Source organism: Vombatus ursinus, unplaced genomic scaffold (genome assembly GCF_900497805.2).
Source record: "Vombatus ursinus unplaced genomic scaffold, bare-nosed wombat genome assembly UNPS02014816.1, whole genome shotgun sequence".
NCBI lineage: Eukaryota > Metazoa > Chordata > Mammalia > Diprotodontia > Vombatidae > Vombatus > Vombatus ursinus.
Window position 1 is genome coordinate 15372483 of NW_020954594.1, and position 13193 is coordinate 15385675.

Sequence of the window (13193 nt, forward strand, 5' to 3'; positions counted from 1 at the left end):
TGCTTTAGTAATATCAAATTACCAGATAGTAGAAGGATGGATAGGAAAGAGGATTGACTTCGGATGTTAAATGATTTGCTCAGGGTCAGAGAGCCAGTATTTGACTTGAATTCAGCTCCTTCTGATTCAGAGGGACCTTTTTATCCACCATACCATGATGCTTCTTCTGTATGAATATTTCAGGGAATCAATTTTATTTCAATGCATCTTAGTATTTAAGTTCCTACTATTTACCTTCCACTGTGCTGGGTATTGAGGGAGAGAAAAGGAATATGACACCATCTTTGCCCTTAGCAAACTTAGAATCTAGTTAACATGCATTACAATAATCCAGTATGATAACATCTGTAAGTACTTTAGAACTGGAAGAAAGGAGAGGTTAGTGTGAATCAGAGTAATTGTGAGAGGCTTCACGGAAGAGGTAAGAATTCATCTAGATTGCAAAGGATGACTCAGATTTAGATACAGAGAAATGAAGAGGAACCTACAAGTCCATTAGTTAATTCTAAACTCTTCATTTTACAGAGAAGGAAACTGAGGTTGGGAGAGATTAAGTGACTTTCCCCAAAAACAAATCTAATTGATGGTAACTATCACATTACTCTTAATTCTTCTTTTCTCCATTCTAATCATTGCCAATTCCTTCAACCATTTCGAACTTTCTCTAGTTCATCGATTTTATTTCTAAAATATGATCCTCAGAAGTGAATACAGTACTGTAGATATGGCCTGACCAGAACAGAGTATGGCAGGATTACTGCCTCCTTAATTCTGGACCCCTGGCCTCTCTTAATGCAGGCTAAGTTTAAGCAACCTATTTGGAGGTCTTATGATACTATTAGGTTATACTGCTCTTGCATTCTACTAATAAAGGCCAAATCTTTTCAGACCAACTTCCACATAGCCATGCCTCTCCACATCTTGTACTTGTTATATTGATTTTTTGTTAAACTAGTGGGAAGAAGATGTACTTGTACCTATTAAAGGTCATCATTTCAGACTCACTCCAGAAATCAAAAATTGGGTCAGGAACCAAAATCAAACTGAATATTCTATCATTTGCAGACTTATTCTTTATTCTTTTTGAAAATGGGGAAAGTATTTAGCCTTTTCCAATACTATAATATCTCTTATTCTCCATGATACTTCAAAGGTCATTGACAGAGGCTCAAAAATTACATTTTGTCCAGTTTTCTTCAGTATCAGAAAATGCAATTCATCTGGATTTGATGAATTAAGCTCATCAAGAGCAATTAATATCTTCCTCTCTCTCTACTTATCAACTTTCTATTAGCCATTTTTGTTCTATCCATTTCAGCTGAAAAATCATTCTCAATACAGAAAAAACAGAAATAAAATTGGAGTTGGATAGTTCTTTTTTCTCTGATTTCCAATATCACACGGTCCCATTTATCCCAAGAGATAGTCCTTTTTCTTATTTGATCTCTTCTGGTTTTTTTTCCATTATAACGTAAGCATCCTTTTTTTGTCTTTTCTTCCTAGTTTCATCCAATTTAGGACTTTAGCAACTCTGACACAATTCTTTCAGAACTGTGTAACACTTTTATAATTTTGGTCTATTGTCAACTCTTACTTCCCTCTTGCCTCCATGTCTTTTAATGAACATTGCTTAACAACTCCCTTCTGCATCCGTTTATGTCTCTTCACAGAGCTTCAGTTTTTCCTTTTAATTCCAATTCTTTCTCTTCTTGCCTTCAGAATTTTATTCTTGAGAGTTTCCCATCCTATCTGGGCTGTCTACCTTCAAAGAACTTTAGTCCATGAGGGACTATCTTTCTATCTATCTTTCTTCTGAATCTTTTGAAATTTGTTCTTCACAATTTGTAAAATAGAGAAGCTGCTTTACCGACATTACCATTATGTCCACCCCAGCAACCAGACCCTTTATATTGGTGTGAATCTGATCCAAAATAGCTGGGTCCCTTGTTGGTTCTGCCACCTTTCAAAGCATGAAATTATCACCAAATGCAAACATTAATTCCCGAAACCATCAATTTTATAAACAATTGGAGAAAGGTTCTCATCTATTTAGATTGCAAGTTCCCAGCAGTTATGAAACACTCATTTGTATGTTTCCTGCAGCAGAGCAAAATATACTGAATAATGATGATGATAATGGTGATAGGTGAGTAGAAAATGACAGTAATCATTCAATACTTTACAATACCCAAACAATGGCAGTCACACACAGGTTTAATCATGTGAACATTAATTACATGACACACCAAATTAAAAGATTCTTTAATACCTTAGTTTCTTCCCTCCATCTGCAATTTTAGCTTTTTGGAGATATCCTTCCTTTTCAACCATCTGCAAGAAAAATGCAACTGTTAAATACATGGCAGACTCTTATGTATTATTAGTTTGAATCAACCTATTTCTTTCAAGAGTCTTTATCAGGAAGGAAGTCTCCTGTCATAGGACTTCATTAATAATGCACATATAGCTTATCACAAGTGCCTGTAAGGTCATATCCTTCCTAAGTAGTTAAATACACCAAGAGAAAGATTGATAGATTTTGGAATGATTTGTGGGTTGTACCTTCATTTTTGTTTTATGTGAATGAACATTGAAGTCATTTGTTTGTATAATTGTTTCAGAATGATGAACTGAACCATAATACAATGCCTATCCTTCCCTCTTTTTCTACCTACCATTTCTGGAATAAGACCCACTTTTTCTTTCCCTCCACCTACTCACTTACTTTAGGAAATGGTAGGTTGATTGAATAATCATCTAAGAAATTCTTGAATAACTGATGAACAGGCAGAAATCTGTTCTCTTTAGGTTTTGTTCATAATCACCCTTTTGGTGTTATGCTTTTCCATAACTGGATATTTCATTTCCTTCCTACTTGTGTCCATTTTACACCACCATCACAGTGCCTTGAAAATAGTAGTTAATAAAAATTCATTTATGGAATAGCCCTCTTCCAACTAAAAAGTCTTGGCTTTCTCTTTAAGAGACAGTATTTATCTTTTCAATACCCATCTCCTCTTTTTATACTATGAGCTTCCTGGAGATGTTCAACAATTCTTTCTAATTTCTGAAGTTTCCACCTTGGTGCTATTCACACAAAGTAAGCTTATTACATTAGTAGGGCAGGGCCAATGTAAAATTCTGAAATAGGTTTGGTATGTTTTCTTACTTCAATCTGAGTTCTCACTTCCCCCTAGGATATGATAGCAGGGTCTTGATCTTAGTGAGCTGCTATAATCCTTCCTAAGGTATTATTTGATTAAAAGATGAAAGTGTTAACTATTTTAGGATTATTTATATCATTGTGGAAGATCAAAATAGAATTCAGAACCCTAAGGATGAATCTCAAATGAGATGATTTCAGGCTTTTTAATAGGTAGCATTTTTTTCAGTCAGTCTCTTTGTGATCCCTTTTGGGGTTTTCTTGGCAAAGATATTGGAGTGGTTTGTCATATCCTTCTCCAGCTCATTTTACAGATGAGGAAACTGTGGCAAACAGGGTTAAGTGACTTACTTATTCTCACACAGATTTGAACTTAGGAAGATGAGCATAGAGCACCATGTCTGGTACTCTATACACTTTGCCACCTAGTTGCTCTATAGGTAGTGGTAGAAATAATTTAAGGACATTCTGGTCTGCACTGAATTCTTCAAATCACAGTGAGTAATTCAAATCCATTCAAATCAACAATAATTTATTAAGTGCCTGAAATAGGCAAGGTACCTACTTAGGTTCATACCTAGAACAAGTAGGTGGTATAGTGGATAGAGTACTGAGAATGGAGTCAGGAAGACTTATCTGTCTGAGTTCATATCTGGCCTCAGACCCTTACTAGTTATATGAGCCTGAGCAAATCACTTCGCCCTGTTTGCCTCAATTTCCTCATCTGTAAAATGAGCTGGAGAAGGAAATGGCAAACCACTCCAATATCTTTACCAAGAAAACCCCAAAAGGGGTCAGAAAAACTCAGACATAACTGAAAAATGAATAAACAACAACAAAAATCATCCATACCATGGGTAACTGGGATGCTGAGATGAAAAAAAAATTATCTACACTCTGAAGAAATGTATAGTAATGGGGTGGAGGGGAGGAGATTATACATAGATATATCACTATGATACAAATTAGAAAATAATAAATTGATAAATATTTACTAAGCATCTACCATGTAGCAGGCATTGTGCTAAGAACTAGGTATTCAAAGAAGGCAAAAGACAGTCTGTGCCCTCAAAGAGCTCATAATCAAATGGAGGAGACAATAAGCAAACAAATATGTACAAACTATGCACAAATATGTACAAACTATGCACAGAATAAATGGGATGGAATAAAGGAAGCAAGGCATAATTTAGTACATAATTGAGGTTAGAAAGTCCAGAGACATACAAAAAGAGAGAGATCATTTCTGGTTGACGAAGGAAGGCTTTGTGGTAGGTTCAAAGCCTTGCTGTGTTACTCTGGGTGACTTTGGGAAAGTCACTTCTCTTTTCTGGTCCCACATTCCCTCATCTGTAACATGAAGGGATTGGACTAGTTTATCCACAAGGTGCTTTTAATTCTTTTTTTTTCTTTTTTCTTTTTTTTAATTTTTATTTCAGACAAATACTAAAACTTAAATACATAATAAGAAAAGAAAAAGAAACATTATAACCTTAAATATAAAATAAGAAAAAAAAACAAAACATGTCATGTGCACTGCAGAATGTAGGAGAGGATTCAAAATATATAGCAATAACTTTTCATTTCAAGAAAGCCTATATATTAAATACTGTTCATCATGTTGAAAACTTTTCTTTGCTTCCTTGTAGGTTTTCTTTTGTTCTGTTGTACACTTTTTACTTTGTTCTTTTTCCCTCTCCCTCCCCCTCCCCACAACCCCAAGACTACAATTGAGCATTGGATATATTTGTATATAGATATTGATATATACATACACACACACACATACATATATATATATATACACACACACACATACATACATACCCATATAAACATATATTTTCCCTGAGAGATTTAGTCCTAATCTTTGTGTTTATGTTTGTGCAAATCTCTTTTTTCCTATCTCTCCTAAGTCCTCTACTTTTACATCTACCTGCTACCTTACTTAACCTACCTCAACTACGGAACTCCCTCCCTTATCCTCCCATTCCCCTAAATCTAAATGCCCTTCTATATCCCCCTTTTAACCTATTCTCACACCCTTCTTTCTAAATATCCCTCCTTTAACCTCTCCCCACTCCTTATCCCCTTAGAGTTTTATTTCTTTCTAAATTTAGAAGACTTTTATACTCTTCTAAATGTATGTGTATTTTCCCCTCTTAAACCCATTCCCAATGACAGTTTCCAGAACTAACAACCCCCCTCCTCCGAGTGTTTTTAATTCTAATTCTATGATCCTATGGAAGTTGCTTTTACACTGGGTGTCAAGGATGAGAAGGTTGTTAATAGGTGTGAATGGCAGGGCAGTATGTCATAGTCATGGGAGAAGGTATACACAAAGGCAGAAACACAAGACAAGGCAGGACAAGATCAAGCATTTCATTCAGTATGTAAATGAAACTATGCATGGAAAGGTAAGTTGGAGCCAGGCTTGTAAAACCTTTGAAAGATAAGCTAAAGGTTTTGTACTTTATCTCATAGACAAAGGAGGTATTTTGAGCAATGATTTTATCATGGTGAGCAGACCTATGCATTAGAAAGATTACTTACGTGGTGGTATGGACGATGGGTTTCAGAGGAAAGACATTGGCAGAGAGCAAATTGACTTAGGAGGTCATTAGTGTAGTAGCCCAAGCAATAAGTAAGATTTTAACTAGGGGTGACAATAGAATAGGAAAATCAGAAATGTACAGAAAAGACCAGGCAATTTAATTACAAGCCTAGCTATGATGATAATAATTGTGATGTTGGCTTGATAGTTACAAAACACTTTTTTAAAATACAAATGGCCATTACAGCAGAGAAATAATACAGATATTATTACGTAGCAATACAGATATTACCTGAAAATTTTTATTTTCAGATGAGGAAATTGAGGCTTAGGTTAAGTGACTTGATTAAGATCACACAGATGGGAAATAGGAAAGCTATGATTGACTTGAACCCAGGTCTTCTGATCCTAATTCTAGTGTTTGTTTTTTTTTCTACTACACCCTGCTGCTTTGCTAATAGTGATGATAGTAAAGATGATTTCATAAAATTAACATGGGGTCTTTCCATGCACTGACCTCACTTCCTTCATATATATAGTTCCCAGAAGTTCCAATAGCCTTTTTCTGAATTCTTTTATAACTATAGACATTCATATTGGGCCTGACACTTTAGAAAATCTTTTTTTTTCCTTTTTGGTTATTTTTATATATTTCCTCCATCTTTTCTTATTCATGGGCTTCTATGCCAATCCATCAAAAGATGCTTCTGAACAATTAACACTGTGGAGGCAGATTGCCCTTTTTGCCAGTGTGCACTGAAATATGGTGCCATGTAATCACAGAAAAGGTGAATGCTATCCAAAACCTAGATTTATAGAGCAAAGAGGTACTAAAATGTACAACTTGTTGCAAAAAAAATTTACTGATCCCACGTTGACAGGAAACTTCCATTTTTCAAAAGTATTGACTGATGGAGAAATGGTGGATGAAGAGAGAGGGGAGGAAGAAATTGAGGTGGTTACAGTAACTTCTTTGTGAGGACATGGAATTAAATACTTAACAACTCTTATTGGGAGGGGTCATCATGAGCGTGAATCAGCTGCTCTGAGAGGAGTTTATTTTATCCCACAGGACCGTGCTAGAGTCTTCTTAGGACACCCAATATTGCAGAATCTCAGTGGTTGGTTTTCTTGAATTATTAGACTTTGAGGATGCGATCACTTCCACCTGGCAAGCTAAATCAACTCTATGACTCCAGGTTGCTGTGTGTAGCTTCCAGAAATTGGTGCCATGCATCCTGACTGACTACATGACTATTGGTCATTATTACACAAATATAATATATGGTAATATATTGAGAGGCAATGTAAAATAGTGGATAGAAAGTTGGTCTTAAAGTCAGAAAACCTGGATTCAATGTCCAGCTCTTAATACTAGCTGTGTAGCCCTTGGTGAAAGCACTTCTCAGTTCCCTAGGCAGCTCTCTAAGTTGGGAGTTCCTCTTTGGAAGTTCCTGACAGCAAAGAAGTCACAGGTATGTTTAAAATAATAACAACGATATTCATTTTTGAATTATTTCTAATCCTGTTTTTATCCTAAAGTTACAGAGGTTATAGTTTGGGGCTCCATCTTATATTTTCTTTTTTTTTAAATTTATTTTATTCTGAATTTAAAAAATATAACAAGCATTTCCATAACACAGTAGAATAGAAAAAAAGATGATTGCACAAGTAATTGCAAATCTATTATGTACAACTTGTTACTCCTTTTAAATATATAATAAAATTATCATGTAACTTTCTTTTTTTTCTTTTTTGTTCCCAACCCTCAGACAAGGCTGCCATTAGATACAAATGTGTACATATGTGTGTGTATACACATACATGCGCACATACACACATACATACACATGTAAAGACAACTTTGTATTTTCAGAGCTATATCTACGAGTCATGTAATATCCCCCTTCTCACGCTACTTTGCTCATAGAATGAGGAAGATTATAGGGAAAAGTTTGATATCTTCACCACTTCACCCCTAATCTTATAGCAGCGGCATGTCCCTTATTTTGTTGCAAATCATTTGAAGAGTATGACCGAAAAGGTCCAGGTGTAACTGATAGAACTGACAACCTTTGCCTTATTGATGCCCCCCACCCACCAAATTTTTGTGCTCCTTTAATAGGCACCCCAAAACTGGTCAATGTCAACTGGAGAAGAGGGGAGAAGTAAGTGGCTCATACCATCGTTCTCTCTCTGCTCCCAACTCTAAGCCAAGTCAAAGTTGATTAGGCTGTCATTCACACTTCAAGAAGCCACCTCTTGGGTTGCATATAACATGACAGTCCTATTTGGTCTAACCTTCATGCTGATTTAAGTCTACTATCACCTATAATAAAAATTCTGTGGAGGTAAGAAAATAAGGGTGCACACAATATGAATGACTCTAGACTCTGTTCTCACCTATGTATGGTCCTGCTGACAGGGCAAGGAAACAGCAAAAAATATATTTCCTTCTTCGAAAGGAAAATATGAAATACATGCAAATGTAAACATAGAAAGTGAGTATTCATGGTATACTAATAAATAGGTATTTAAACACAATTTTAAAATGTGGTATATGAAGATATTATGGAAAGAAAACAAACTATAATAAAACTAAAAGAAACACAGAACTATAGAATTTAAAGCCAGAAAGAAACTAAAAGACCTTGTAGTCAAATAATTATTTTTATTTTTTTGGGTTAATATTAAATTCTACTTAAAAAAAAGGATAGATTCAATGTGAAAAGCAAGCATCACAGTAGTTTGGGCCAGGCATATGGGTCTTAGCTCTTCTGGCAGCTTCTTTATGATATTAAATACTGACCTACATTTATCCTAATGGGAGTTGTTTTAAAACACCAGATTAGATCAGCTTGCTATGTAATTTAGTACTAAATTCTAGACCAGGTTTTTTAACCTGGAGTCCACAGACCCTTCCTCCACAGTCCACGGATACATTTCAGGATGTCTGTGAACATAGACAAAGAAAAAAATTTCACCTTATTTTTCTCTTACCTCGAACCTAAATTTAGCTTTGCCTTCAGTTATGAACATATTCAACAAACCATAGTAGCATTAGTCTTTACCCGATTTCCAAAGGTGCCTATCACACACACACACACACACACACACACACACACACACACAGAGTTAAGGACCCCCAATTCTAGACCAAAATGAAACTCTGGTAAGCACAGATAAGTCTCTAAACCAGATGTCAAATGTGCAGTCCACTCCCCAATGCAACCTGAACCAGATTAAAATATAATTGGGAAATATTTAAGAAAACAAATACAAATATAATGAAATATAGATAATGGTGCATTTTCAAACTAAGTCAATATGTGTTCCACAGGGTTTCTTATGTATGGATTAGTTATCCTTGTTTCTATTTGAGTTTGACATGAATGCTCTAAACCACTGTATAACTATGGGACAGGGCTAGCCTCAGATGTCATGTTTGGCTTCTTGAACCATTTCATGAATACCCCTTATGAGTCCTACTTGACTAAGAGTCAGGACAAGATCACCCACTATGAAGTCTTAGACATCAGCCAGTCTACCAGTCCTGAAGTGATGCTCATCAGACACAATTCCACTGAGAAGGGTGTCTGAAGAATGGATGACAGCAGGGTCTCTCAACAGCTGTTTTACAACAAACTAAAGTGGGGATAATCATTAAGCAAAAGACAAGCTTAGATAATAATAGCCAATAGCAGGGTGTGTGTGTGTGTGTGTGTGTGTGTGTGTGTGTGTGTGTGTGTAAATTCTGGGGAAGTACTAGGGGCAGAGGTTTTCAGAAAAGGTCTCCTGTAGGAGGTAGTGCTTATTCTGAGCCTTGAAGCAAACCAGGGATTTGAAGAAGGAGGAGGAGAGGAGAGACTGCATTTCAGGCACAGGGATGAGTATGTAGGAAGGTAAAGCAGGTAGATGGGCATATATTTCAATTGTTTCCTCCATCTCCGAATGTCTCTAACACGTAGATTCTAACCTGTGGTAGCACAGTTTAACTCACTAATTGTTTGCCTAAAAGTTTGTCAATTATCTCATTCCAGCTTTCCCTCTTATACTTCAGCTATCATTCACCCAGAATCATTATATTTTGCTCTTCTGCAATTAAATAGCTTACTCCAAAGTAGATTCAAGTTATCTAGAGGTAAATGGACCATTTTTATGCTCAGCTTCTTCAAAGTTTTCCACCCCACATCAGTATAGAATTGCAGAGTTGAAAAAGATCTTAAATGTCCTGTAGTCTAATACTAGATAGGGTCAACAGCATGTCCAAGGTCACCTAGTTAATTAGTGAAAGAGCTGGGTAAGAATACATGACTTCTGATCACATAGGCCAATGATCTTCTTACTGTACTGCAGGGCCAAAAGATGTTCTCAAAAACCCAATTCAAGACCAGTGGGCAATTAACTTATATTTAGAAAAGGGAATATTTAATTGGTTTCTAAGTCAATGTTAATACATTACTTCTACCAATTAGTTAATTCAGTTCTCTCCTGTAACTGTAACTAATAAAACTATAATAAAAATGTGTGTGTGTGTGTGTGTGTAAACATATGCCACATCAAAAAATCAGGCCAAAAAATAAATTTCAGCTAAAATCTAAGGAAAGAGAAAAAAAAACTCAGTGAATTGGCTTTCTACTTCCAAAAAACAATTTTTTGTTGACCCAATGAAGACAGTGTCTTGACCACAGTACAAGATCTGTTTGTTAAAATGTTCCTAATTTCCTGAAGTGAAATGAAAGGCTCAGAACGCAAGCACTTTAGTGAAATGCAAGTGTATATTCCTATGCTAAAGTGCTTACCAAAACAGAAGTCTTTAGTTAAATGAGTACCTAGCTTTGGAAATAGAAAGCTGAATAGAGGAACAGGATATGCATTTGTCAGATATTTTTCCATCCCATTAGATAAGTCCTTACCTCATCTCTACTTGTTGAAGTCTTGCCCATCCTTGTCCTGAAGACTCAGAGCAAATGCCAACACTATCTCTGATCACCCAAACTAGAAATGATTTTTCATTCCTTTGATCTCTCATTTTATTTTATGCCTTTCATACACTTACGGCATATTTAACTTTATAGTTACTTGGTATCCCCTTATCACTCCTACTAAGCCATAAATCCCTTAAAGACAAGTGTTCTCTCTCTCTCTCTCTCTCTTTCTCTCTTTCTCATATTTCTTAGTGTTTAGCCCTTGCTTTGCAGATAGTAGGCACTTAATAAATACTCATTGAATGTATTGAGTATGAGGGCCTTAGCCGTAATAAAAATATCATAGTGTTTCTGTTCTGTTTTATTTCAAGCTGACATTTCCGGTAGTACTCAGTAACTCTGAATATGATTGATTAATCAAAAAAAAATAAAAGAAAATAAAACAATGCCTGCCAGTCCTTCTCTTCACACAGCACAAATTTTTAAAACGATTTTTTAGACTGTGGATGAAGCCAGTATTTTTAGTGCTGAGCTGAACTGTACAAATCCTGCAATTAGGCCATATCTACCAATTGTAACCAAATCATGTAGAAGCAAAATATATTGTTCTGTCCAATTTGTAATAGGTCACTGAGATAGGCAGGGATGAAGAAATACCAATCTTGTGCAATTGTTTACCATTAAGTGGCTCTTGGTTGAGTCAGACAGATCAAATTTTATGATCCCATTCCCAATTCACCCAAATCCATTCACTCAGCATTACGCTCTCAGTCTGGCAAAGACTTATTCCAGCTACCAGTCTCTAAGTACTATAGGAATGATGGTGGAATCAGCTTTAATTAGACCACTAAGTTTCCTAAGCTTATTCAGGAATTATTTTGATACTTACTGTAGGAAATCTTGGGATATGTTTTAATCCATATTTTTATTATTGTCTAAACTAGTTTTGGGTTCAAGTTTGCTGCAATACTCTCATTTAGAATAAAGAAATTGGTTAAAAATAAATTAGTGATTAAATGATAAAATAAAATATAATAAAATACAGACATTAAAAGGATGGAGGGGGAAGTTTTCATGTTTGGTTATTTCATTCAGCTTCGACCTTACTTCTATATTTTCTTTCCTGTATCTTCCTCGCCTCCATTTTTTCAGAGGGATCCCAGAGAAGGTTGGTTTTTCTCTCCTGTCTTCCATGGCCTTGCAGGTGCCTGATTTTCAGCTGTTGCTTTTGCTTGTTGCTGTTTCTCTCCTGGCTTTTGATCCATTATTTGTGTCTGGTTCTCTGTCTCCTCCTTGCCCTTCTCTACAGCTGTGTCCCCTGCTGTTCTGGCTCTGCTAGCCAGGTGTATGGCATGGAAGTGGGAATGACTCTCCTTCATTAAAAACAAGCAAGCAAAAACAAAGCCCTCCTGAAAGGAACATCAAGAGCTTCTATGATATAAATAATAAGGTCATTTTTCTAAATTTTACACTTTTGTATCAGCCTCTCTCTTTGCTCAAAAATGAAATCCAGTGCTTTTGAGACTCATAACAATCACAGAATACGGTACTTTAGACAAATGTCTAAAAGGGATGATGTGTGTGTGTGTGTGTGTGTGTGTGTGTGTGTGTGTGTGTGTATTTGCATGAATTGAAGAAGAATAAAAGTAAAAGAATCCTGCTGTTCTCTGAATAAGGCACAGGGGTTATCTCAGAAGAAGAAGAATCTGGGAAATATGGAGAAGAATTTTGTGCCATACAGGCCAGAATGTTCAACTAAGGATTGTCCAAGATAAGCTACAGAAGAGATGGTGTTAAATTCAAAACTCAGGTATATGCCTGTTGATCCTACTGGATGTCCATGTGTTGAGAATAGAATTTTGTTCATACTCTATTATTTTAAAGCCAAGGATGGAAGAACCTGGCAGGCTTTAGGGTTCGGCAAAATGTCTTGAACTGTTTTTCAAATGTTTTGGGTTTGGCAAAGCACTGATTATGTTTTGCCAAGTGCTTTCCTCCTTCATTTTAAAACCCCTGAGTATTTCAAGGGAAATTTAATCCGTATGTTTCTGACTCATTTAGCCTTAACTCATCAAAATGTTGTTTTGGAAGAGCTATTTGATGTCTAAGAAGTCTTTTTGAGCCTTTTTTAAATGAAGCTTTCATTTTTGAACCAGTGAGCTACATTTTTTTCTACCACCATACAGAATGGTAGCTTAGATCAGAGGTTTGGTTCAGGAGGTAGACAACAGTTGAAGGAACCTCTTTCTTTGTTGATGATTCATAAAGTGTGGGAGGATATGCTCTCTACATCCTTCCTCTCCTTAGATCCTTCTTTCCTCTGCTCTCAGGGTCTGACATGTGGAGCTTTGGTCTGACTAGTGTTCAGTGATAATGATCACCCATTTCTGTCCTGGGCAAAATCTTACTGGAAATTTAATTGTCTGTTATAACTTAATGGGAAAGGAAGTAAAGGGTGGCTCAATATGCCTGGGTTTGTTTGTTGCTTCTACTTTCGCTGTACATTAAGTGCAAATGGAGAAGTACCTAATGAAGGAGAAGTTACGGT

At 36.0% G+C, this 13193-nt stretch overlaps 1 protein-coding gene across 1 annotated transcript in view; it reads right to left on the reverse strand.

Moving 5' to 3' along the window:
- Positions 1–13193, reverse strand: part of ARHGAP15 (Rho GTPase activating protein 15) — an 820106-nt gene that overhangs the window by 689934 nt on the left and 116979 nt on the right. Inside the window, exon 4 of the mRNA XM_027835584.1 lies at positions 2270–2331. Within this exon, the coding sequence (XP_027691385.1) occupies positions 2270–2331 (62 nt within the window). The remainder of the gene's footprint in view (positions 1–2269; positions 2332–13193) is intronic.